Here is a 25,072-nt window from a genome sequence, read left to right on the forward strand (position 1 = left end):
CAGCAGTTTTTCCTCCTGCAGCGGGAGGTGGGCACAAGCCACAGTAGCTTTTAAAACATCACATTCTGCCCTAGAACAGCGTGAAGGCTTGTGACATAATACCATTCCATGTGACAGAAGAATATTCCATTACTTTTAATAAGATACCACAACTTTGCCAGAAATATGGAATGTTTTATATCACGTTAAAACAAAAAGCTGTATCTGAATGATCGAATGAATTTTTAGTGGTATTTCAAAACATTAAACAGAAAATCATCAAGGCTCCAGCTTTGCAACCATTTGTAGAATGGAGAAAAACTGTTGTGACGGTAGATGCTTGTAAATGTGGTTTGGGGGCTGTATTATCACAAAGTGATGGTAAACATTACAACACTCTTGGGTTTTCTTCACTGACTTTGTGTCTAGTAGAACGTAAATATTCTGTAATTGAGAATGAACTTCTGGCATGTGCACGGAGTATGGAAAAATGTAAACCATATCTGTGGGGAAGACCATTTAAACAATATCTGTAGGGAAGAACATTAGTGTTGAAAACTGATCACCAACCATTAGTTGACAATTGTATCAGGGAAAAAGATGAAACGTACAACAGCTCAAATAGCGAGGTTGACTGTCAAACTTTAGGAATTCTCAATTGAGTATTTTCCGGGAGGGACGAACTGTAGGTTAAAATGTCTGTCTAGATTACCCACGGATGATGTTGAAGAACAAGCCTGGGAAACCAAGATTGAGGATTTTTTTATGACTTTTATCAATGATATTAACATGTGTATTGAGGAAAAGGAATGGGTAGATGCTGTAAGTAGCAATAACATTTTGAAAGAAGTAAATAATTTGATTAGGAATGGATGACCCAAAGAAAAAAAATATCAAAGGATCTGCAGATGTTCTGGAAAGTGTCAGAAGAGTTATCTATTGCAGGTGGAAAGGTAGTGTGAGGGAACAAATTAGTACCACCTGAATGTTTCTACAGCCCGTATGGGTCATTTAGGTTCAACGATTACCAAGAGGAAGATAAGAAATAATTTCTGGTGGCTAAGAATAAATGGGAACTTTGATGAATATGTGAGAAGGTGTGTTAAAACGCAATACTAGCAATAAAGTACTAGTCACTGAATGGATGGTTGAATCATTTGTTCCCTCACCTAGTGGAGCATGGCAAAAGTTAGGGATTGATTTTCCAGGGCCTTTTCATATACTACTCCATAATATGAAATATTTTCTTGTTATAATTGATCATTTGTCCAGGTGGGTAAAAGTAGAACCCATTAGTTTTCACACTACCAAATAGTTTCCCAGGACATTATTTAACTGATAATGGTGTACAATTTGTCTCAGCAAAAATGCTTCATTTTCTGAATAATTGTGGGGTTAAACACATCAGAACCCCTTTGTATCACCCATAACGTAATGGCAAAGTGGAGCATTTTAACAGGGTGTTAGTGGAGTGCATTCAAGCATCACACAGGAAACACAAATGTGTTGACCAAAGCTGTTAAGGATCTAGTGTGGTCTTACCGCACTACTACACATGTAGCTACTTCTCAGAGCCCTTTTGAACTCATTAGGGTGAGGAAAGCATCTACAGAGTTATGCCCATTTTGGATGGTAGAGTTGTTCCATGAGCAATAAAATATGAAGGATAAGTGCGAAGCAGCAAACAAAAAGTCTAACGACTTAACATAAAAAAAAGACAAAAAACACAAATGAAGTCTAGATTGAAAATTAGTAGCTGGGTATGAATTAAATATCCCATTTTGGTGAGAAAGGGTCCTTCAAAATGTAAGGAACATCAACAAATATGTGAAGTACGCAAGGATTCTGTAAAATTAACAAATGGGTGCTGGTGGAGCACATACTGTGTGATGCTAGATGCCAATACAGAATCCAGAGGTAGCACCAGATTTGAGCCCAGGAAGGATCATAGAAAACACAAAGCTGGACCTAACAGTCACAATATTGTGACAAGTAGGAAAAGTACAGAAGTTCATCACAAACCTAACAACCTAAAGGATTACATCACTTTGTCTGATATTTATGTTTTTAGTTATACATTTACTTCATAGATTAAATATATTTTTTGTTTATTAGAAGGGGGAATGTGTGTGACAATATTGTGTGACAATTATTTATTTTGTATATAAATATTGTGTGACAATGAATACTTTGTATATATCCTTTAGACTAATTTGAACATGATATTTTATATATTTATGTCTTGCATAATTTTGATATTCTTTTTTAAAAAGGGAGAGATGTGGACATGTCACTGCACCTTTGGAGAGGTATGTAATGTGATGACATCTCTATAATGTGTGAGGTATGTATGTTCTATGCCTCCACCTGTCACTTGCTTTCTGTGCCTCTTAATGTACTACGTTTCCCATTTACGTCTCTAATAAATAACTTTTACTTTCACAAAAGTGTGGGAATCATCATCATTACTCTCTAGTTTCCTGTGCTTCTAGAGCATCACTCTTGAGGGATTTAGTGGTGACCCAAAGTTGTCAGGGCAGTGACTTCCCTGCAGCTGTGGAAGTGAGCACAAGATCAGGGGTAGTCATGCATGAACTTCAAGCAATATTGGTCCTATTCATCCTGATCTATGCTTCTCTACTGCCCACTCATCCAGCAAAGGCTCATTGTGAGCTGTTGGGTATCATTCGGCTTTGTATACATTATTGGTAAGTAAAAAGTAAATGGGGCTATTAGGAGTTATACATATTGTATGTGCATGTCTATTGATAGTTGATTTGTGTTTTTGTTCCATTTTTGCTAATATAGGTCCAGATGTACAAAGGGTTTTAACATTCCCACATCCTTTTATTCAGAAGATAAGAGGGGTTTGAATGCTAAAACCCTTTGTAAGTGTATTAGGCCCATTTAATGTTCCAAAAATGTTTTTCCTCATCAATAAATGGATTTACGAAACTATACCAAATTGGCCTTTGGAAAAGGCATGGTTAGTGTGTCCCTTCCAAATACTGATTGCTTTGAGAGAGCGTAGTTTAAATAGCACATATTAAAACGAAATGCTCATATTAATGCTTAATGATGTTGCATAGAAAACAACAATAATAGTGATTTTGCTTAAACATGCACTTGAATTATGACTATAATGTGTGTGGCTACCAATGTATACGCGAACTAATAACTCATGAATAAAATCATTAATGCTATGGTTAATCAAGTTATATTAACGATTATGATATTGCATTTATATTAAAAATTTCATAGGCCTTAAGTTAGCGTGAGCTGTGGGTTTTGGCTGCCTAGCTCTCATATTAAAAGCATTTTTCTGTTTTTCAGCGTGCTGACTCTCAAAGGGCCATGACCCTGCAAAATGTTCTTTTTTCTTCAGCTTAATGTATCAGTACAATTCCTGTTCCCATCCGCATGCTTGCTGCTTTAGTATGAGTTTATACACGAAGATTAAACAAATGTAGATTAATGTAATGTACAAGGACGTTTAAACCATGGACAAAGGAACTCATGACCCGAGAAGACGTGCCAAGCTGTGAAGTAACCTCTGGATGTGCCACCTCCGAAAACGTCAATTATGAAGACCAATCAAAGTGTTATGAATTATCGTGGGGTGACAATTAGAATTACCTAATGTATAATTTGATAGGTTAAAGATAGTGGGGTATAGCAAATGTCCAATAGAATTTTGGGGGAAGGTATTAAGAAAAAGGGATAAAAACCCATGTCACAAAAGGGTCGGGAGAACTAGATAGGGAATGCTATTGATTTTATCCAGAAACTCTGTCACTCTGTTTGGTGACTTTGAGACTTAATAAATCATCCTCACCCATAGACTGCCCCTATACGCTTCTCCTCCTTATGAGGGAAGTGTCCCCTGTCCTTTAGACAAAGTTTAGACTGATGGCGTTTTGACTGATGTCCTGAAGACGAAGACTGATCCTGTGTGCTGACCTAATCCTTGGAGGGTAATTATGACAATGCAATTTGTAATCTGTCTGTTTGCTTTTCCTTTCTAGGTACCAACTGCTCATTTTGATAGAGACCATAGTTAGATGTTTTCCAAATTGGTGTTCTAAATTGTTTTGCATGAAGCCCCCACATGCTGATGCTAATTAATGGTTAGGATAGGAGTTCACTTCGACTGACACAAATAAGACAAATGACTGACGTTACGCTATGCTGAACTGACACGTATATGACATTTGCTGCATTATGATCTATGTTCACGCCGTGCTATGTTCTTATGTTTGTGATTCTTGCATTAATGAAATCTTATCACAGTTGCTATATTGTGACTATGCTCTTATGCTTCCTGGTATTAAGATTAACTCTTCTGCTCGTAGATTGTAATCAATAGGGAATAAAATTAATAAAATTCTATCAAAAGGTGTGGTTATTCATGACTGATAGTTCATGGTTGCATCGACAATTTGATTAATGTCTTTATCAAAAGTAAAGTGTATTGTGGTGGTAAATATTGATGACATTATTGATATATTGCTCGACATATTGATCAGTTATCTCGTCCTACGGTGTCTCACCACTGGGTCACAAGATTCATTGGCCTAAAACGAGTCCTAATGTGTATAAATTAACATAGAAGGATGCGTTATCAGTACTGGTAGCAGAGGATGGTTTTGGCCCTTGGGGGCCCTAGGACGGAGAATCATTTTTTAATTTGTTTTTCTGTGATAATGCAAATTGGAGGTATGATGGGTTTCTAAGTTCACCATGACTTTCCCGGGATCTCGGAGCCTGCCTAAGTGAGTTGGGGATGTTCTCTGCGCCATAATGTGTGTGGTTTAGGGTTTTTGCGCTTGCTAGCTTATGCCTTTTGCAGGTGATTGTGAGATTTATGTGTATTTAGGCCAAATATGTGTTGTTTAGTAGGAGTAGGCGTACTCCTCAGTACGAGAGTAGGGAAGTCGGCGTACTTCATATGAGTGTGGCGCTTGGTGCTCAGAATTATCCACGTGGTTGGTTGTTTATGTACGGACCTGCTGTGGTCTAAGACTCCGGAGTATGTTGACAAGTGTAGGGGACACTTGGATTTATGTTGTAATCCGTGCGGTTTAATAGGTAAATAGGGCGTGGTTGACAAGTCAAGTTTGAGTTGAAACGTATGTGAGAAACCTTCGATGGAGATTTGGCAAGTTCTAAAGTGCACTAAGATGAGCCATTGACAAGTTGAGAGTTGAAATTGCCGGTCGAATTCTACTTGCGTATGCAGGAGCTGATAAGGAGAAAGTAGCGGCCGAGGCTTCAAGTGAAATCTCTGTAAAGTTCTGAAGCGAATGTGTTACCTTTCCTGCAGTAAACTGGCAGATTTGTGTTGTCATTTAAGGTGCTTGCAATAATTTGCATTAGTTTGTAGGGATTCAGTGAGGAGCGGACGAGCCGCAAGACTTTGTCAGCTGCAGTGTGTGTGAGTGTGACGTCAGTGGTGTCGCGCTGAGATAGGTCAGCTGTCGAGAGGGGTCGCGCACGGATTGGCTGCCATCCGTGAGAGGCAGTAGGTTGAGAAAGGTGGGTGAAGAGTGTCCTGGGAATTAAGTCACTTCTGATTAAATACAACTAGGAGAAAACCGCAAAATGAATTTTGTCAAGGCATTTAAAAGTGCTCTGAAAGGAGACGCATATATTATAGCAACTGATGGGGAGCCTACACCACCCGAGGGTACTCCAGCTTGTATAGTCATGGAAGAGAAAGGTGTCGCGACTTGTTTATGGATGAAGCAGTGGTGCAAATTAACAGAGAAAGAGGGATGTTTAGCATTCCCAGAACATGGGACGTTCAATACAAGGGTGCTAGAGAATTTGAGGTGGATGTTAAGCGTACACAAACCACCCCCGGGGCCAGCTCAGTATGAAGCTTTAGCGGTCTGGGATCTAATGGCTCTTAAACAGAGGCAAGAAAAGTTTCAGAGAAGACTGAGAAAGGCAGAAAAATCTTATGCAGAGGCTAGATGGGATAACAAGAGTAAAATGTGGAGAAGGGGAATTGTTGACGGATTAAAATTGTTCCCAGCGATAGCACAGGGAGAAGAGACACAGGGAAAGAAAGCCTCCTGTAAGACAGATAAAGACTCAAACAAATCTAAAGAGAATAAAAGACCTTGAGAAGAGGAAGATGATTCAGACGATGAGGGATTCATGGACAGATTATTACATGATCGCCCGCCACCTTATGCGGTGAGCGACAGTGCTCCAAGCACTAGCATGGATCCTGGGAACAGACGCAGGAAAAGGGAGTTGCCGGTACAGACTAGTGATACGGCTTCGATACAGAATGGTGTCAGTGTACCCACTGCACCAGACATACCGATACAGTTACAACCTCCACCGCAGATACAGAGAATCTACCCAGACGTCCCAGTAATTGAGACTACTACAAATCTGATAGTGCCGCCAGACCCGATATACACGAAATCAAAATTGGTGCAGATTGAGTCAACTCCAAAATTACTGTCCCAACCGCAGCCACAGCTGATACCAGGGAACAACCCAGTAGCTGGTCCGCCATTAGTACCTGTCCCGGGTACCTTGGAACAGACCTATGGAGTTACTGCTCCACAGAGTCTGGGACCAGGTCAGACACCTGCTGCCATATCGTTACCAATTACTGTCGGTCCACCAGTGCCTTTGTATGCGCAGGGCCAAACTGGCGTATGTGACCAGGGGGTAATGACTCAAGATGTGATAAGAGGAGGGTCCATGGGAACTCCCCAGATAATGGCCCCAAGAGAACAAGCAGTTGAACAGCCGAGGTCTTTAATGGACCTTAGCCCAGTGGGAGCACCCATAGAAGCAATGCGTCAAGCAGGGCTAGGGGTTTTAACCCCGCAGACAGTGAGTACAAATACCTCACATTCACCGATGATACATGCAGGGAATATTTCACTGCAGGGTTTCACAGTACAACAGTTAAACGAATGGCTAGAAAAGACTTATACTTCACAAAGGGCTGCAGTAGCTGCGGTCGGGCCAGAAAAGGAAAAACAAGATGAGTGCCTAAACTTTGTAAGGTTAGGGGCAGAAGCTGCTGAATTAGTAGAAGGTACAATGGGAGTGAATAGATTGGAGTCATACACAGAAGCAGAATTGAGATTCCTATGCCCCAAGATTACCAAAGAAGTAGGCAAGGTGCATCAGAGATTAGCGAACCTGGCAGATAAATACAATATTGATATCGGAGATACTAAACACCTGAAAAGAAGTTACAGACTGGATTTTGACTCTAAAGACTTGTGAGCCCATGAGGTCTGCGGGAATGAAGGCACATTTGAAAGAATGGTTGCAAAGTGCGCAAGTTTGGGGTGCGCTGGAAAAATGGGAAGGCAGGTGGGCAAAGAAAAGAGATAAGGAAAAGGGTGACAGTCCAGGATCTAATCAAGCCAAGGCCTCACCCGATCTGGAATCAGTAAAAATATTACCCATGAGAGAAACAGTTGGTGGTGTCTTAGTTCATGTGCCATGGACCAGAGGAGACATCCTATCTTTTACCAATGATTATCCTAGATTGAGGGAGAAACCGATCGAGTGGTACCAACAGACAGATAGGTTTGTGAAACTTGCAAAATGTCTTTGGGAAGACTTGAATACCTTGTTTAAAATCATTGTTCCGCCTGATTTGTGGCTTGAGTGCAAGAGAGGTGTAGATTGGCCGACGAAGGAGCCGGCAAGGGATAAGGTGACCGGGGCACCCTCTGAAGAGGTGATGAAGTATTATCATAAGGTGATTGAGTTTTTGAAACAGAAGGTGACGCCGAAGGTAACTGATTGGCAGAAGATCGACCGATCCTCTCAAGAAGTTAAGGAGTCAATACATGCTTACTATGAGAGATTGCTAAAGGCATTCAAACATTACAGTGGTACTGAGACTATTGAACCGAAAGACATGAACCATCTTGTGTTCAGATTTGTCGAAGGGTTCAGACCAGAAGTTAGCCAGATGATTAAGAATCATTTGATTTGTTGGCAAGCGAAGCCGATTGATGAAGTGTTGCAGTATGCGAAATACTGTAGTGATGAGATTGAGCTGAAGCAGAAAAAGCTGAAAGAGAAAGTGATGTTGATGCAGATAAGGGCTGCACAGGCAGGAATACAGGGAAATGGAGTTCAACAGATGATACAGCAGCAACCGCAAATGAATGGTGCGTTTCAGACACAGCCAAGAGGTCGAGGCCGAGGGTTTGTGAATCGTGGTCCAGACTTGAATACGGTTGTGGTTCAAAATGACGTGCAAGGGGCGAAAAGGATGTCACCATGTCACGCATGCGGGGGCGTGGGGCACTGGAAACGGGAGTGCCCAAATATGGTGCAGGATGGTGTTGTTCAGCAAAGCGCTAATGTCGGTACATTGCAAAATGTAAGAGGCCCAAAGATAAGGCATCAAAATCAGAATTGTCAGAGCAATCTGGTACAAATGCAAGGGGTACAGCCCATGCAGCAGATGCAAATGCCGCGTTTACAGCCAGCGCAAATGCAACCAGTACAACAGCAGATTCCCGTGGTACCTAGACAGCAAATGCAATTACCGATGGCTCCGATGGGACAGCAACACGTGATGCTTCCTCAACAGGTCACAGGCCAGCCAACAGTTTCCATTGCGAGTTGAAAATGGTATGTATGGAGAGTGATCAGATGATAGTTCAGACAGTGAAGAGTGCAGGTTTGCAGCATCCTTAGAGGTGGATCAAAGAGGTCCATATGTGGAAGGCAAGGTAATGGGTTACAAAGTCTCGTTTCTGGTTGACACCGGAGCTACACGCTCTACAGTCAGGAGTGCGGAGGTTCCGAAATTACCACTTTCAGGGCGTACCATAAGGGTAGTTGGATTAGCAAATCAGTATCTGACAAACCCGATTACAGATCCAGTACAGGTTGAGATCGGAAATTTCTAGGGACTACATAGGTTTGTAGTCTGTGATTCAAGTCCAGTATCCCTACTGGGAAGGGACTTACTGTGTAGGACAAAATGCTCAATTACCTGTTCGAATGATGGAATCGAAGTACAGACAAATAGTGACGATGAAGGAGACGAAGGTCAGTTTTCAGAGGAAGACACAGGGACGGCTAATGAGGATTACCCTTTAATTACCCTGTTCCCAATGCTTACCATGATCGATCTACCTGTTGAGCTACAGGGAACTGTGACAGAGAAAGTGCGGGATCTGGCAGGAAAGGAGGTGGGACTAATAAAAGGCGTAGAACCAGTTAGAGTCCAGGTAAAGCCGAAAGTGGTGTTTCCTCAGGTGCCACAATATCATATGGCACAAGATGTCCTCATCGAAGTGTCACAGATAATTGCAGACTTTCTAAGACAGGGAGTCCTGAAAGAGGTTTGGAGCAGTCCGTGTAATTCTCCCATAATGGGTTTAAAGAAGCCCTGTGGGAAGGTTCAAATTGTGCAGGATTTGAGAAAAATAAACGAGATTGTGGTAAAATGTTGCCCCGTAGTGCCTAATCCAGCAGTGATCATGTTTCAGGTTCCATGTGATGCTGAGTGGTTCACCGTTATAGACCTGTCACAAGCTTTCTTTTCGATACCTCTTCATGAGGACAGCCAAATTGTTTTCATTTTCAATTCCTGGATAAGGTGTACAGTTGGTGCAGAATTCCACAAGGGTTTTCTGAATCACCGTCCATCTTTAACCAGATATTGAAAAAGGATTTGGAATCCTTGGTGCTGCCTTTTAACTCGACTCTAGTGCAGTACATTGACGATTTGCTGATTGCATCCAAAACTAGGGACAACTGTAAATACAATACCATTGCCTTGCTGAATCATTTGGGAAAGAACAGACACAAGGTGTCACCTAAGAAGCTGCAATACTGTCAGAAAGAGGTGAAATACCTAGGGCATCTAATCGAAAGAGGGTCCAGGAGAATATCAAAAGAAAGAATAACAGCCATTTTGCAAATGGACCCTCCAACGACAAAAAGAGATGCCAGGATGTTTCTTGGAATGGTTGGCTAGTGGATACCCAACTTCTCGATCATCTCGAAGCCTTTGATAAAACTGACAGGCAAAGAGATTAAGGATGAGCCATATACCATAGCTTTGTCCAAAGAAGAGCTTGTGTAATTTATGGAATTGATAGAATGCATGTGCAGGGCACCAGCGTTAGGCATGCCTGACTATACGAAGCCTATTCTACTGTTTTGTCATGAACGTGATGCTTGTTCTTTGTCTGTCTTGAAACAGGTCCATGGAGGTGAAAATCGCCCTGTAGCATATTTTTCAGCTAACTTGGACCCCGTCGCAGCAGCCTTACCGGGTTGTTTGCACGCAGTTGCAGCAGTTGGTTAGAGCCTTACGCAGTGTGAAGGCATAGTCATGGGATACCCCCTAACAGTAATGGTTCCGCATTCAGTTGAAATCTTGTTGACTCGAACTTAAACTTAACACATGACAAATGCTCGTCTCACCAAGTACGAGACAATCATACTGGGGTCACCAAATATCTCACTAAAGCGATGTACTGTACTGAACCCAGCAACTTTACTTCCTGTTGAAAACACTGAAATTAACAATGAGGAAGAGTTTGAACATGACTGTCTTGAGGTAACCGAACTATGTACCAAAACACGTCCAGATATTCAGGACACACAGTTAAAAGAAAATGACTGTATCATGTTTGTCGATGGGTCCTGTTTAAGAGATTCTGTTGGAACACTGAGAGCTGGATATGCTGGGTGTACCATAGCTGGTATCATTGAAGCTTCCTTGCTCGAGAAAGTGTTTTCCGCACAAGTGGCAGAATTAATTGCCCTTACCAAGGCATGCCACGCAGCTGTGAATCTCAGAGTCACTATCTATACTGACAGCAGATACGGATTCGGAATTGTACATGATTTTGGGCAACTTTGGTCCCAGAGAGGTTTCATGACCTCTTCTGGTTCCCCTGTGAAAAATGGTGAACAAATAAAGGATTTATTACATGCAATTCAGTTACCTCTTGAAATTGCCGTGGTGAAATGCAATGCTCATGTTAAGTCGCAAGACTCTGTCTCCATGGGAAACGGTTATGCAGATCAAGTTGCAAGGTTTTGTGCATTGAACTGTATATCGTTCAAGGAGCAGTGGGAATTGTTACCGCAAACTGAAAATGACACGTTTGAAATTTACATTACGGGTGGTTGACACACTAGATGAGTTAAAAACATTACAAAGTTGTGCAAGCAAAGAGGAAAAACGTTCCTGGCAGAGAATGCAATGTATACAGAGGGCTGATGATTTGTGGGTCTCAGAGGAAGGAAAACTAGTCCTGCCAAACAGCCTCCTATCTCAGTTTGCCAGGCTGTATCATGGACAGGCTCACCTTGGGAGGGATGCAATGATCAGGTCATTTAAAATCGACTGGTTCAACCCAAAATTCAGACATGCTGCCGAGGTTATCTGTCACAGGTGCATCATCTGTCAACAGATGAATGCTGGAAAAGGGACAGTGGTAACTTTGAGCCACATTGGGAGAGCTGGCGGTCCATTCAGCAAGATGCAAATGGACTTCATTGAAATGCCTGTTTGTGGAGGATTGAAATATGTGTTGGTGATTGTGTGTGTTTTCAGTCATTGGATTGAAGCATACCCCACACGTAGGAATGACAGTCTCACAGCCGCAAAATTGCTACTTAGGGAACTAATACCAAGGTTCGGGTTTCCGGTCTCTATAGAATCAGATAGGGGCAGACACTTCGACAATGAGGTGATTAAACTCTTGTGTGCCGCACTTGACATCGAACAAAAGCTGCATTGTAGCTACCGCCCGAAGCATCAGGACTAGTGGAGCAAATGAATGGTACTTTGAAATCAAGAATGGCACAAATGTGTGCAGCCACCAATATGAAATGGCCAGATGCATTGCCCTTAGTGCTGATGTCAATGAGAAACACCCCTGACAAGAAAACTGGACTATCTCCCCATGAGATCCTCATGGGTAGAGCTATGAGGTTGCCAGCAGTACCTGCAAATGCTCTAGTGAATATCACAGATGAAATGGTGTTGGACTACTGCAAAGGTTTGGCTGATGTGATTCGCTCTTTCTCTCACCAGGTGGAAGCTAACACATTGCCACCGATTGGAGATCCAGGCCACACCCTACAAGCCGGTGAGTGGGTGGTTGTCAAGAAGCATGTGAGAAAGTCGTGTCTGGAGCCACGTTGGAAAGGTCCATATCAAGTAATCCTGACAACTACTACTGCTGTAAAGTGTGCAGGAGTTCCAAACTGGATACATGCCAGTCACACAAAAAAGGTAACGTGTCCTGTTGAAGAGGAACTTGAAGTTTCCGGCACAACAGCTCCAGGAAGAGAAGTCTCAGAGTTAGAAAACGATCAAGGAGGAACTGAGACCGCTGGAGGGCCCACTGAGAACAGCCTCGTCCCTCAAACAGTGAATGAGTTCGAGAGAGGTGACAGAGTGCCTATCTCAGTAGAGGCAGCAGGAGAACTAAATCAAGGAGAAGTTCTCCCAGAAGTAGACAGATACGGGTTAGAACTCGAACCTGGTACAGACCCAGAAGAAGTAGGAGAAGAAGGAGAAATAGTAGAGAGAAATCGGAGCGTGCCAGAGTCTCCCGAGCCAGCTGCAGGTCCATCAAGTGAAAACACCATATTACAAGAGGAGGGTACTGTCCAGCGTCCTGAAAAGACACATTGAAAGAAGAAAAACAAGGGTGATAACTGGCCAGAGAAGCCACTCTTAAGGATAAGAGACACACCAAGTGAAACAATAACAGAAGAGAACGATACATCCCGAGTGGAAGCCCTAAGTGAAGGAGAACAACAAGGTGAACGAAGGCTGAAAAGAAAGAGAGTAGCAAACAGAAGATATACAGGTCCTGAGTGGGCGTATGCTACAACATCTGAGTGGCAACAAGAATTCCTAGCATTCTGTTTCGACCGAGAAGTACCAGGCCAGTACTACGGTACCTGAACTAATCCAAAGGAAAAACTTGGTTAAAATCGAACATCTGAAAACTGATAAAGAGACTTTATAAATTACCGAATGTGACATTAGAACTGGATTGACTTCAAGAAACCTGATTATGACAAGCTGCTAACCTGATTTGACAAAAGGGGTCCTGGAGTGAGTGAAGACGCTGTAAATACACGCAGAGAGCAAGAGAAAATTCTAAATCATTCTTGAGTTGATTGTTAGTCTACTCTCTGATTCTATACAGACATGGCTTATAATAGAGGTAGTAACAAGGGAAGTAAGGTGTGTGGATGGCTAGGCCTTATAATAGGTTTTGTGTGTGCAATAATAATTGTGGGAGTGATTGTAGGAATGCCATGGACAGAGAAAGAGACTATTAACGCTACTTCGAAGCCTGAAACTACAACACTAACACCGTGGGAAAGATTTGAGCAAGATGCAAGACACCTGCATGAGGGAACTAATTCAAAAGGGGAACTTTCTACTAATGTGGAGACCATGGATGCGAAAGACTGTTATGTGTGCACTAAGATTCCTTCATCTGTGCAGGAAGGAGTTACTTACCATAGCCTCCCTCTAACATACGAGATTAGTTGTAGTTTGCTACTAACAAGGTTCTATAATCAAGAGCATGTGCAATACTTTTATTCGAACCTGGACGTTGTGTTTTCTTTTGTGCCTGTGATTGAATTCTTGAATAAGTTAGCTAAGGAACATGATATAAAAATAGTTAGAGGATTCTTCGAGCCAACGCTTACATTTGGAACTGCTTATGCACATCACAATAATTTGACTTGCTTGCTATCACCTGTAGAGAAAAGCTTTTTAGATCACACTGATGATAGACTCAAAGCATTAAAAAAAAGACTAGAAAAAGGATTAGAAAGACGCACATATGCAAATGATTATGCTTATACTGCAATCAAGACACAAGGCAAGCTAGCTATAGATGCATTACATGTAGGTAGGCTTTGTGTATATAGTCCAAAATCTGAGCAGGACAATTTGTTTGTGGGAACGAGTGAATGTAGACATGTGTTTTTGTTTCAGAGTAAATGGACATTTATGTTGAATGGACAGGATCCAGCGATCCCTGGGATCTATTACATCTATGGACTTAATGCTTATTACCGTCTCCCTAAGGGATGGTATGGGACATGTTATTTGGGAATAGTTTTCCCAAAGATTTACCAGATTGATGACTTAAAACAAATACCTAAAACGTCTGAATTACAACACACTAGACAAAAACGAGAATCAGTGGCTGCTGTCATTGGTGATATATTCAGAGCTATAATCCCTTCAGTGGGGATTATCTTGAATTCTATGAAGATTCAAAAGTTGTCTACTATCGTGGATAACAAACTGACAAATTTCACAGGGGCTATACTCCTGATGGATACTGAACTTGCTGCAGAAAGAGCTATGACTCTTCAAAATCGGCTTGCTTTAGACATTCTTTTGGCGAAGAGTGGAGGGGTCTGCAAGATGCTCAACGAGCGCCATTGTTGCTCGTTCATTCCGGACAATAGTAAAAAGATTAGAGGTATGCTTACTAACCTAACTAGAGATAGTACAGATTTGAAGGATTTGAAAGAACTTGGTGTCTGGGAGAAATTTGGAAAAGGAATTGCCAGAGTAGGGAGCTGGTTTACCAATATTTGGAATGGGGTGCTTGCAAAAATACTAATGGGTCTATTAATTATTATGGCCTGTCTATTAGGATTATGGGGGGCATGCAAAATCAATGGCAAAATCAAGAAAAATTGTACTAAAAGAACCAGAAGAAATTAAGAAAGTGAGAGAGAGAAAATGCTCAATGAAATCTGGGAAAGTTCACATAAAGGGCAAGATGTTGAAATGCACATTATGCGCAAGGTGAAAAATTTAAAATGAAAGGTCAAAGGACAAGGTTTGTGTGATGACGAGCGTCATCAGAGGAGGGACTGAGAGAGCGTAGTTTAAATAGCACATATTAAAATGAAATGCTCATATTAATGCTTAATGATGTTGCATAGAAAACGACAATAATAGTGATTTTGCTTAAACATGCACTTGAATTATTACTATAATGTGTGTGGCTACCAATGTATACGCGAACTAATAACTCATAAATAGAATCATTAATGCTATGGTTAATCAAGTTATATTAACGATTATGATATTGCATTTATATTAAAAATTTCATAGGCCTTAAGTTAGCGTGAGCTGTGGGTTTTAGCTGCCTAGCTCTCATATTAAAAGCATTTTTCTGTTTTTCAGCGTGCTGACTCGCAAAGGGCCATGACCCTGCAAACTGTTCTTTTTTCTTCAGCTTAATGTATCAGTGCAATTCCTGTTCTCATCCGCATGCTTGCTGCTTTAGTATAAGTTTATACACGAAGTTGAAACAAATGTAGATTAATGTAATGTACAAGGACATTTAAACCATGGACAAAGGAACTTATGACCCGAGAAGACGTGCCAAGCTGTGAAGTAACCTCCGGATGTGCCACCTCCGAAAACGTCAATTATGAAGACCAATCAAAGTGTTATGAATTATCGTGGGGTGACAATTAGAATTACCTAATGTATAATTTGATAGGTTAAAGATAGTGGGGTATAGCAAATGTCCAATAGAATTTTGGGGGAAGGTATTAAGAAACAGGGATAAAAACCCATGTCACAAAAGGGTCGGGAGAACTAGATAGGGAATGCTATTGATTTTATCCAGAAACTCTGTCACTCTGTTTGGTGACTTTGAGACTTAATAAATCATCCTCACCCATATACTGCCCCTATACACTTCTCCTCCTTATGAGGGAAGTGTCCCCTGTACTTTAGACAAAGTTTAGACTGATGGCGTTTTGACTGATGTTCTGAAGACGAAGACTGATCCTGTGTGCTGACCTAATCCTTGGAGGGTAATTATGACAATGCAATTTGTAATCTGTCTGTTTGCTTTTCCTTTCTAGGTACCAACTGCTCATTTTGATAGAGACCATAGTTAGATGTTTTCCAAATTGGTGTTCTAAATTGTTTTGCATGAAGCCCCCACATGCTGATGCTAATTAGTGGTTAGGATAGGAGTTCACTTCGACTGACACAAATAAGACAAATGACTGACGTTACGCTATGCTGAACTGACACGTATATGAAATTTGCTGTATTATGATCTATGTTCACGCTGTGCTATGTTCTTATGTTTGTGATTCTTGCATTAATGAAATCTTATCACAGTTGCCATATTGTGACTATGCTCTTATGCTTCCTGGTATTGAGATTAACTCTTCTGCTCGTAGATTGTAATCAATAGGGAATAAAATTCATAAAATTCTATCAAAAGGTGTGGTTATTCATGACTGAAAGGTCATGGTTGCGTCGACAATTTGATTAATGTCTTTATCCAAAGTAAAGTGTATTGTGGTGGTAAATATTGATGACATTATTGATATACTGCTCGACATATTGATCAGTTATCTCGTCCTACGGTGTCTCACCACTGGGTCACAAGATTCATTGGCCTAAAACGAGTCCTAATGTGTATAAATTAACATAGAAGGACGCGTTATCAGTTCAGTGATTGTATTATTGTTTTGCGACCTAAACCTAGTGCAAAACATTTTACCGGCACCTCAAAGTTGCTGGTAACCCATTTGAAAATGGGAATGGGCTCCCAGGAGATCACTTATCCTTTGTGAATGATGACAATTTTTTTTAAGATTAGGCAATGGTCTCTAGGATGTTTGCAAAACTTTTCTTTTTTTTCCAAAGCATCTTGTGTACTTCTAAGGAAAACAAGCTTCCTTTAAAATAAACGACTGCTTCATTTAAAAGCAGTCACAGACATGATGGTCTGCTGACACCAGCACCCCACCGTCCCTGTGAAGGCAATGAATCGTAGTGAGTCACAATATGGGACGTACCTCATTAATATTAATGAGGTAGGTTGAATTTCGACCCACTACAATTCATTGCCTTCACAGGGCACATTTCTGGCATATTATGTCATTTGTTTGTTCTGTATAACTTATGTATATTTTCTGTTTCTCGTATAACTCAAGCCTATGAAATAGTGTCTGTTACCACTTTAGACTAGTCTGAGGTATGTAAAACTGCAACTAAATAAATTTTGAGATGTGTACCACTGGGAGCGTTCGGTTATTTACAAGAAAATGTTGTTTGTCAGTAACTAATGTAAGCATCAGTAGCATTGAAAAAAGGAACATAAAAACTGGGGCTGAGATATGGAGTTTGATCACATCGGTTTATGTTTTTAGTAGACAATCAAATATTCTTTCCTACTTGAAAATCCGTGGTACCACAACTTTAACCAATTGACATTTTATCTCCGACTGTGCACAGCAGCTATCGTTTAACATATATATTTTTTTTTTACTCCAGTACAAGATGGCCAGCGTATATGTACATGTTTGCATGGCATTCATTTAGGAACGCTTGTGAAGAAATTCCACACCACAGGCACAGACAAATCCAAAGGTATCAGCATGCCTGCACTAGATTGTGGGCAAGAGCTGGAGGGTTATGGGGACAGAGAGGAGCAATTAGTTTAACATCCTGAACTGGAAGGCTAAGGGAGTGGGTAGGATATAGAAACAGCAAGAGGGTAGGGCAGCAGAACAGTGGAGAGGTTACCACAGCAGACTACTTAAAGCACATGTAACAATCTACAAAATGCCATGTATTCAAGAACAGTTCACTCAGCCAATGGCGATTTCTAAAGAAATGCCAATGGTTGAATGGGGCAGACTAAAAGCCTACTCTTTTGTACTGTATGTGTGTATATGTGCGTATTGGTGATATGAGGCATCTGGCATGCACTAACATCTGTCTGGAGGCTAGACCTAAAAAGAAAGGAAACTACAAATTGACCTCTGAAATGCTTAATGTTTGAAATATCATACAAATCCAGAAGCACATAATATGTTAGCCTGTTTTGTTTACACAAAATCTCCATCAGAGCAACACAAATAGAAAGAGAGCAGAAAAAAATACTTTAAGAAAGGCTCATATTTAACAAAATTTTCAAATCCTGTTTGTCAGATGTAAATCATTTGGTTTTTGAAGTTATAATGTCAATTCGAATTAAATAATAATAGAAACACATACCTTGATTTGTTGTAAACTCACTGTCTCTGGCCTTCACAGACTTTACAAAATCAGTGGCCACAATCATCGGAGTGTAGCAGAGATCACAATAGTACTTTCTCACCAAGGTTCTGAAAGCTAACCTGGAAGTAAAACCCTGCAATGAGTTCACTACCACAACTATATCGTTTATGCAAATGATTTTATCAACAGTGTCTGGACAGCTTGGCCATATCCATCTTTACTTCGGTATATTCTATGAATTGTAACCTATGTGCATTGCCTTGCAATAAATAAACGATTATCCAACATTAAAAGAAGACAGAAAAGCATATGTGCAGAATGCAGACCATTGTCCATCTGCTAATTTACCTTCAACATCTTCAGACAGTCTCTCTCTCTCTAGCTAGGATGCATGTAATACATGTAGCATGATCCAGTGCGGGTCTACCAACAGACCTCGGAATCTCCCCGCCAACAAACGCAGGACGAGTTTCTGTAGCATTCAATGAGTACATGTTTATAATGAAGACAGTCATTTAATATTTCTCACCAGAAGCAATGATGTCAAGATACATTCTAATCTCTGTGTGCAGAGTAAGTGACTTCTTTCAAAGTAATACACGGAAAGCAAAGGCTTAATTTGATCACTATGACTAAGCAGGGATGTGAAGCACACAGTTAAGGACATAACCCCATTCTTCACCGAGGACTATAAAGTACTGGAAACAGAAACCAAAGCACAATCTGTAAACCTCACATCCTACACACTCAAATATAAAAACAACAGCCAGTCCATTACTATTATTTACCATCCTCACAGTTCTCAAAACAATGATATGCACCAATAACACACGAGGAAAGCCTACTGAAACATTACCATACACCCACGAAGACCCATCAAATCATAAGACAAAATGGTTGTAATTTCTATGACTCATAAATAAACCCAATAGCCTTCTCAGCACAATGATACAAACAATGACCCAGATCTCCTTCCAGCCCAAGGAACTTTCTGCCCTGTTCAACAGTAGATACTCTTTCTCTAAACACTGGCAAGTCCCAATACTTCACCTACGAGTAGTTCACTTATGGGACTGACAATCATAGCAGGTACACACACTTCCCCTAAACAACAGTGGTGCCTGCTACTTGCTCTCTGGTAACAAACAAGCAGGGCAACTATTCTCCTGTAGGTACTAACCAACTGCAGAACAACTATACTGAGAACACATACTTTTGCTAAGGGTAAACTAGCAGGGTTGCTTTTCCAGAAGAATAGCTTTTAATTAACTCCTCTAAAATCAATGGCACTTATTACTTCCTTTCTATAGAAAGCTACAATGCCGAAGCTACCAGGACCCACTTTTCCCTAGTGAAAACACATCAAGCTAACCAACTACCATAGCAGAAATTACTTCTTTCCCCGACCATAGTCCACTACCAGTAACACGAAACTGCACAACATGTGGAAACTTAACGCAACAGCTGTACACCTCAAAAGCACCCAAGCACAGGAAGACATTCCAGATAACAACATGACCATTAAAAAAAACTACAAATATGCATAAACATTTGGGCAGGAAACATGACGAGTTGAGAAAATGCGTATCTCATAATAATGAATACACGATACATGAGTCACGACACAGCAGATACATATCAATAGTGCCCGTCGTCTCAGCTGATGTCCGAACACCCTGAAGGGCGAAGAAACAAATGGTCAACAGTACTATCACCCATATGTGGAAAAGAATTCCTCTGAATAGCATTTCCGTAAATAATGTCTCAGAAGAATTTTCTCTTTGTTTACTGTTTGCACAGTAAAGGTGATTTGATAAACGTCCTAATAAGAACAGAAATTAGGCTATGAAAAAAAAACGTTTCAGCAACTAAATCTCAAGGCTACCCAACAGTAGCTCTCACAGGAACAGTTACTTGCAGTTGGAATGCGGAAAAGAGTTGATAACAAACATAATTCTGCAAGCCTGCAAAAAGAACAGCATCCTCAGTGGCGATCAACAGCTGCACCATTCACCACAGTCATTCTTCTTAACCTCAGCCCTCCTTGAGGAAACCTTGAAACCATGCCTAGTGAAAGTCAGTAGTGCGTAAAGGTACAGAGACTGATGGTGTTTTTCCCACTGCCTGAACAAGCAGCACTGAGACCTAGACCATCAGGACCCACCAAAGGGCGATGGCAAGAAACCAAGTGCTCTCAGAGTTCCCATGCGCACAAAGGTAAAACATGCATGCGGCTGTCAGATTCAGTACACATGGGATCGTTAAGCAGCAGCAAGAGCACCACTGTTTGTTGAAGATCGTGCATTGGTTATGTAATTCTAGGCTACAGCCACTGGTGCTGAAAGTTTATTTTCTTGAAAGAAAAATAATCTGCACTGGTGACTGGGAGGCCCGGCCTCAACATAAAACCCATGGCGAATAAGGTAATAAACCGCCTCACCCAAATGGCGGTACATTTTGACCAAAGGACAACTCCTCAAAGTGGGAAACAGCAGGATTGCACAATGCTCTCCTGTATTTCAAATTTTATTTGCAAATAACCATACAGCAGATATGCACCAGGGTTAACATGCCTGAGAAGCACAGTCCTTTAAACTTCAGTAAAAATACAGCCTTTTCAACATGCAACATCATCTGGCTGCCATGGAGACTTTAGTGCACCTCTGTCTCGAAAATTTAACTTTGCAGTTCATTACCCAAATATGTTGAACAAAGAACTCCTTTGAATCACATCAACTTTAATCGTAAATTGCTACAGCCTAATTTTTGCAGCCCCCACTAAGTTAAAGCAGATAATCCTGTACTCTTTCATAAAGCTTGTGTTAGAATTAAACATACAGTGATCAGCATTCATTCTTTCTTTCTTTAACAGTGCTGGGAGCAGCTCACTAGTCAACAGAGCCTTTTTGCGGTCTTGACAAAGACAGCTCCATCTGTCGGTCTTGAAATAGCATTGTGTACAAAACCCCACAGAGCCAATCCACTGTTCAGTACTGGATGGCTTTCTGACAGTTTCAGTGGCCTTTCTCCTATTTGTTACTTTCCTCCCTGTCTGCAGGACCTTTTTGGTAGCACCGTCAGTAGATTTAACATTTGTTCTGCTTCAAATGCAGCACTGCATCTAAGGAAACAGAGAGCAACACAAACACCATTTTGCTGCATTTCAGTGCCATCTAGTGGTCACTAGATTAAACAAGCATTGGCAAAAGCAATCAGCCTTGCTGCATGTGAAGGTAAGCATGACAGATTGCCATTGTCAGTGCTCCTTGTTACAGTTCCTGTTCTTCTCTTTGGGTTGCCAGATGTAAAAAAAGATAATCGCTTTTTGGTGGGCTTAATTTAAACATACAATTTGAAGAGAAGACAAGCATTCCTTAAGCCTGCATTTTCCCAGTCTTCATTTTTTTGTCACAATGAACATATGGCTCCGTATTACATCCATGTCACCAATGTGCCTACTGATGGTTGCACATCTATATTGAAGATACAGGGGTGTGGAAATCCTAAAGCTGTTTTGTAAAACTTTATTGTTGTGGGAGCTGCTGAGCCCTCATCATTATAACAAACATTGGCAAAAAAACAAAGCTATCTTTTGGTCTCAAAAAGCATGAAATGCCACAGCAGTCCCTGGAACTGAACAAAAGTGCAAAAATTGAGTTTTTGTTTCAAAACCCCAAATGTCCATTCTGGTTCACAGGTCCATTCTTTATTAAGATTCCTCGTCCGTTGCCAACACGTGTTTTGTCGTCTTGGGAATATGGCCCTTTTGAATTCATCAGGGCTAGAAGTAAACACAAATAACTCTTTTCATACATTCATAACAAAACTTCCTTATATGAACAATGCGCAACAGGTGCTGCTGCATGCACTGAACTGCCACATTGGCGCCGGCTCGATTTCAAGCCGGCATCAATGTTAAGGCCTTCTTCACCGCAGGACTGGCGGGCGGAAACAGTGTTACCACAGGACTGGCGGGCGGAAACTGTGTTTCCGCCAGCCGGCCCTGCGGTGAACTTGGAATAGGGACAGGCGGTGTCCTGGTGGCACTAGTGGCCAGGTGGCGAGTTGAGTTTGGCAGGCGGCCTCCGCCGCCCCCCAAACTCAGAATGACCACCTCAGGTAGGAAACCCAAATTGTGGTTATTCGTTGTAATGTTGGGGACTATATGAGCTGATTAAAATGTGGTGGAGGGGCAACTGATATGTGACAGAGGAGCTTTTGTTGTTTTGGGAGTTCCCACCCGAGGCTGCACTTACAAAGTGGCATGACACGCATGTATATGGCACAGGGTGTTTTTGTTCATCTATGGAAGATTTGTGACCGATGTATGAAAAGAGTTATTTGTGTTTTATTTCTAGCCCTGATTAAGTCGTAAGGGCTATACGCACAAAATGACAAAACAAGTGTTGGCAAAAGGCGAAGAATTTTAATAAAGAACAAACCTATGAACCTGAATGGACATTTGGGCCCTCATTCTGACCTTGGCGGGCGGCGGAGGCCGCCCGCCAAAGTCCCGCCGTCAGATTACCGTTCCGCGGTCGAAAGACCGCGGCGGTAATTCTGACTTTCCCGCTGGGCTGGCGGGCGGTCGCCTTCAGACCGCCCGCCAGCCCAGCGGGAAAGAGGCTTCCACGATGAAGCCGGCTCGGAATCGAGCCGGCGGAGTGGAAGCTGTGCGACGGGTGCAGTTGCACCCGTCGTGTATTTCACTGTCTGCACAGCAGACAGTGAAATACATGTAGGGGCCCTCTTACGGGGGCCCCTGCAATGCCCATGCCAGTGGCATGGGCACTGCAGGGGCCCCCAGGGGCCCCGCGACCCCCCCTACCGCCATCCGGATCCCGGCGGTCGGACCGCCGGGATCTGGATGGCGGTAGGGGGGGGGGTCGGAATCCCCGCGGCGGTGCAGCAAGCTGCGCCGCCGTGGAGGATTCAATGGGGCAGCGGTACACTGGCGGGAGCCCGCCAGTGGTGCCGGTCCGACCGCGGCTTTACCGCCGCGGTCGGAATCCCCATTGGAGCACCGCCGGCCTGTCGGCGGTGCTCCCGCGGTCCTCCGCCCTGGCGGTCAAAGACCGCCAGGGTCAGAATGACCACCTTGGTGTTTTGAAACAAAAAACTCCGTTTTGGGATTTTTAGCATGTGCTTGAGGCATTGAGTTTTGGTATAACCCCATGGTTTGTAGAAGGTGTAGGGTGGACATCCTTCCTCTAGTCATCATGATTAATAATATAGTGTAAAAAGGTGTGAAATATATAACTGAGCACCAATTCTCAATCTTAACCCACTATCTAATTGACACTGTACAAAAGTACTTTGCTGATATGCTTCTTATGAAAGAGCAGAATTCTATTACTCACAGTGTAGTCAGCTGATAGAGAAAGAGAGAGAGAGAGAGAGAAAGAGACATAATTTAATAAAAACAAAAGGTCTTGACTAACGCTAGACCTAATTACGACCAAACATGGACAGACCAAACATGGGCAGTAGGCTCTCTCCAGCACAGCAACACAGCTGTCGAGCTGGAGAGAGCATGCACAGGCTCCCAGGCTGCCTGGGAGCGCCCTGGCTGGGCACTCCTAGCCAATCCCAATGTTGCTTTGAGCAGAGTCAGGATTGGTTGCACGGTAGGCTTGCAGCCTGTGCCTGCAGTGCAGGAGAGGAGAGCCGAGGTGTCTGCGGAGAAGCAGGTAAGTGATTTTATTTATTTTATTTTTAAATAATTGGCATGCCCCTGGCAGCTTACCCGGTGCCGCCCAAACAAATCCCCGCAAGCCTACTCCTGAGTTTTGTGCATGTGAAAATACACTGATAGTTTACAAGTTCACTGCCTCGCCAATCACTTTTTCTCCCCAACCGTGGAAGTCGTTTTACTTACACCTTTTTCAGGAGTAAACGTCCAACCTTTCTCAGTACGGGAAAAGATTCAAGAAGAGCTGGTAAAAACCCCTAAAACATGTAAGTACGCTTGCTCAACTTTAAATGGCCTTCCAACCCTGGAACTAGCACTTCCCACTGATTCCAACCAGCACCTTCTCGATTTCTCACATTTCAACATATCCTCATTGTGTAACGAGAGACAATGCGTCCCCAGCATGGAGGACATTTTACTTTCCATTTACAGATAATTCAATTCTGGTAACATCCCCCAGTGTTTCACGGCATTGTTTCCGGTGAGTCTATTTGTCCCTGCATACCCTGCTGTAGGTCATGTTAGAATTCCCACCACCAACCCCATATTGTGTAGATGTTTAGAATGGACTGTGGCATCAAAAGGATATCATTTTCCAGTACTGCTTGTAATTCTCCCATCATAGTACCCAACACTGCTGTGTTTTAAGGCATGACCATAGTACGTGGAAGAATTTACCCTCCTCTCACATAAGTATTCAGTTGACTGTGCCATTCCTATTTTGTATAAGATGATTCCATCATAGTATACCCTGTGTAGATCTATCAACTGTATCTAGCAAAACCTTGATTGTATTGCTACCTCCCAATCTATATCTTACATGTTGCGGACATCCCTTTCCCATCTTTGTCTCAGTTTTTCCAGACCATCCGTTCTGCTGCTGCTAAGGGGCTTACAGCTCAGAGACAGCTCTTACCCTCTATTTAATCCATTATCAATCTATTCTTTAATGGTAGCATTCCGGGAACTCACTCCACTCTTTGCAATAGGATAAGATGCTTTCTGCATCATATAGAGATGTTTCAGCAAAGTGATCATTTTCAGGATAGCTGCTCTGCCCATTGAGCGGAAAATGCCATCTTCACACATCTTTCTGAAATTCAACCAAGATGTGCTCTATGTTGCGCTCATGCTACTTTTCAACTTTGGGCGTAACATAAATACTTAATATTGAAAACCTTCTCTTGTTACTCAAAGTCCCTGTGAGAGCTCTTCCCATACTTCCCAACTTTTATTCCTACATGGGACTGATTTATCCCAGTTCATTTTATACCCTGAAAAACTCCTCAAACAGCCAGAACATTGCTAGTGTAGTGTCCTGGGGGCGTGCTGCATAAATT

At 42.0% G+C, this 25,072-nt stretch overlaps 1 protein-coding gene across 4 annotated transcripts in view; it reads right to left on the reverse strand.

The window, feature by feature from the left end:
* Positions 1 to 25,072, reverse strand: part of DUS4L (dihydrouridine synthase 4 like) — a 108,667-nt gene that overhangs the window by 64,637 nt on the left and 18,958 nt on the right. For all 4 annotated transcript variants that reach the window (XM_069229837.1, XM_069229835.1, XM_069229834.1 and 1 more), the window contains one exon: positions 18,038 to 18,159. In XM_069229837.1, the coding sequence (XP_069085938.1) occupies positions 18,038 to 18,159 (122 nt within the window). The remainder of the gene's footprint in view (positions 1 to 18,037; positions 18,160 to 25,072) is intronic.

The sequence above is a fragment of the Pleurodeles waltl genome, chromosome 4_1 (genome assembly GCF_031143425.1).
Source record: "Pleurodeles waltl isolate 20211129_DDA chromosome 4_1, aPleWal1.hap1.20221129, whole genome shotgun sequence".
Classification (NCBI taxonomy): domain Eukaryota; kingdom Metazoa; phylum Chordata; class Amphibia; order Caudata; family Salamandridae; genus Pleurodeles; species Pleurodeles waltl.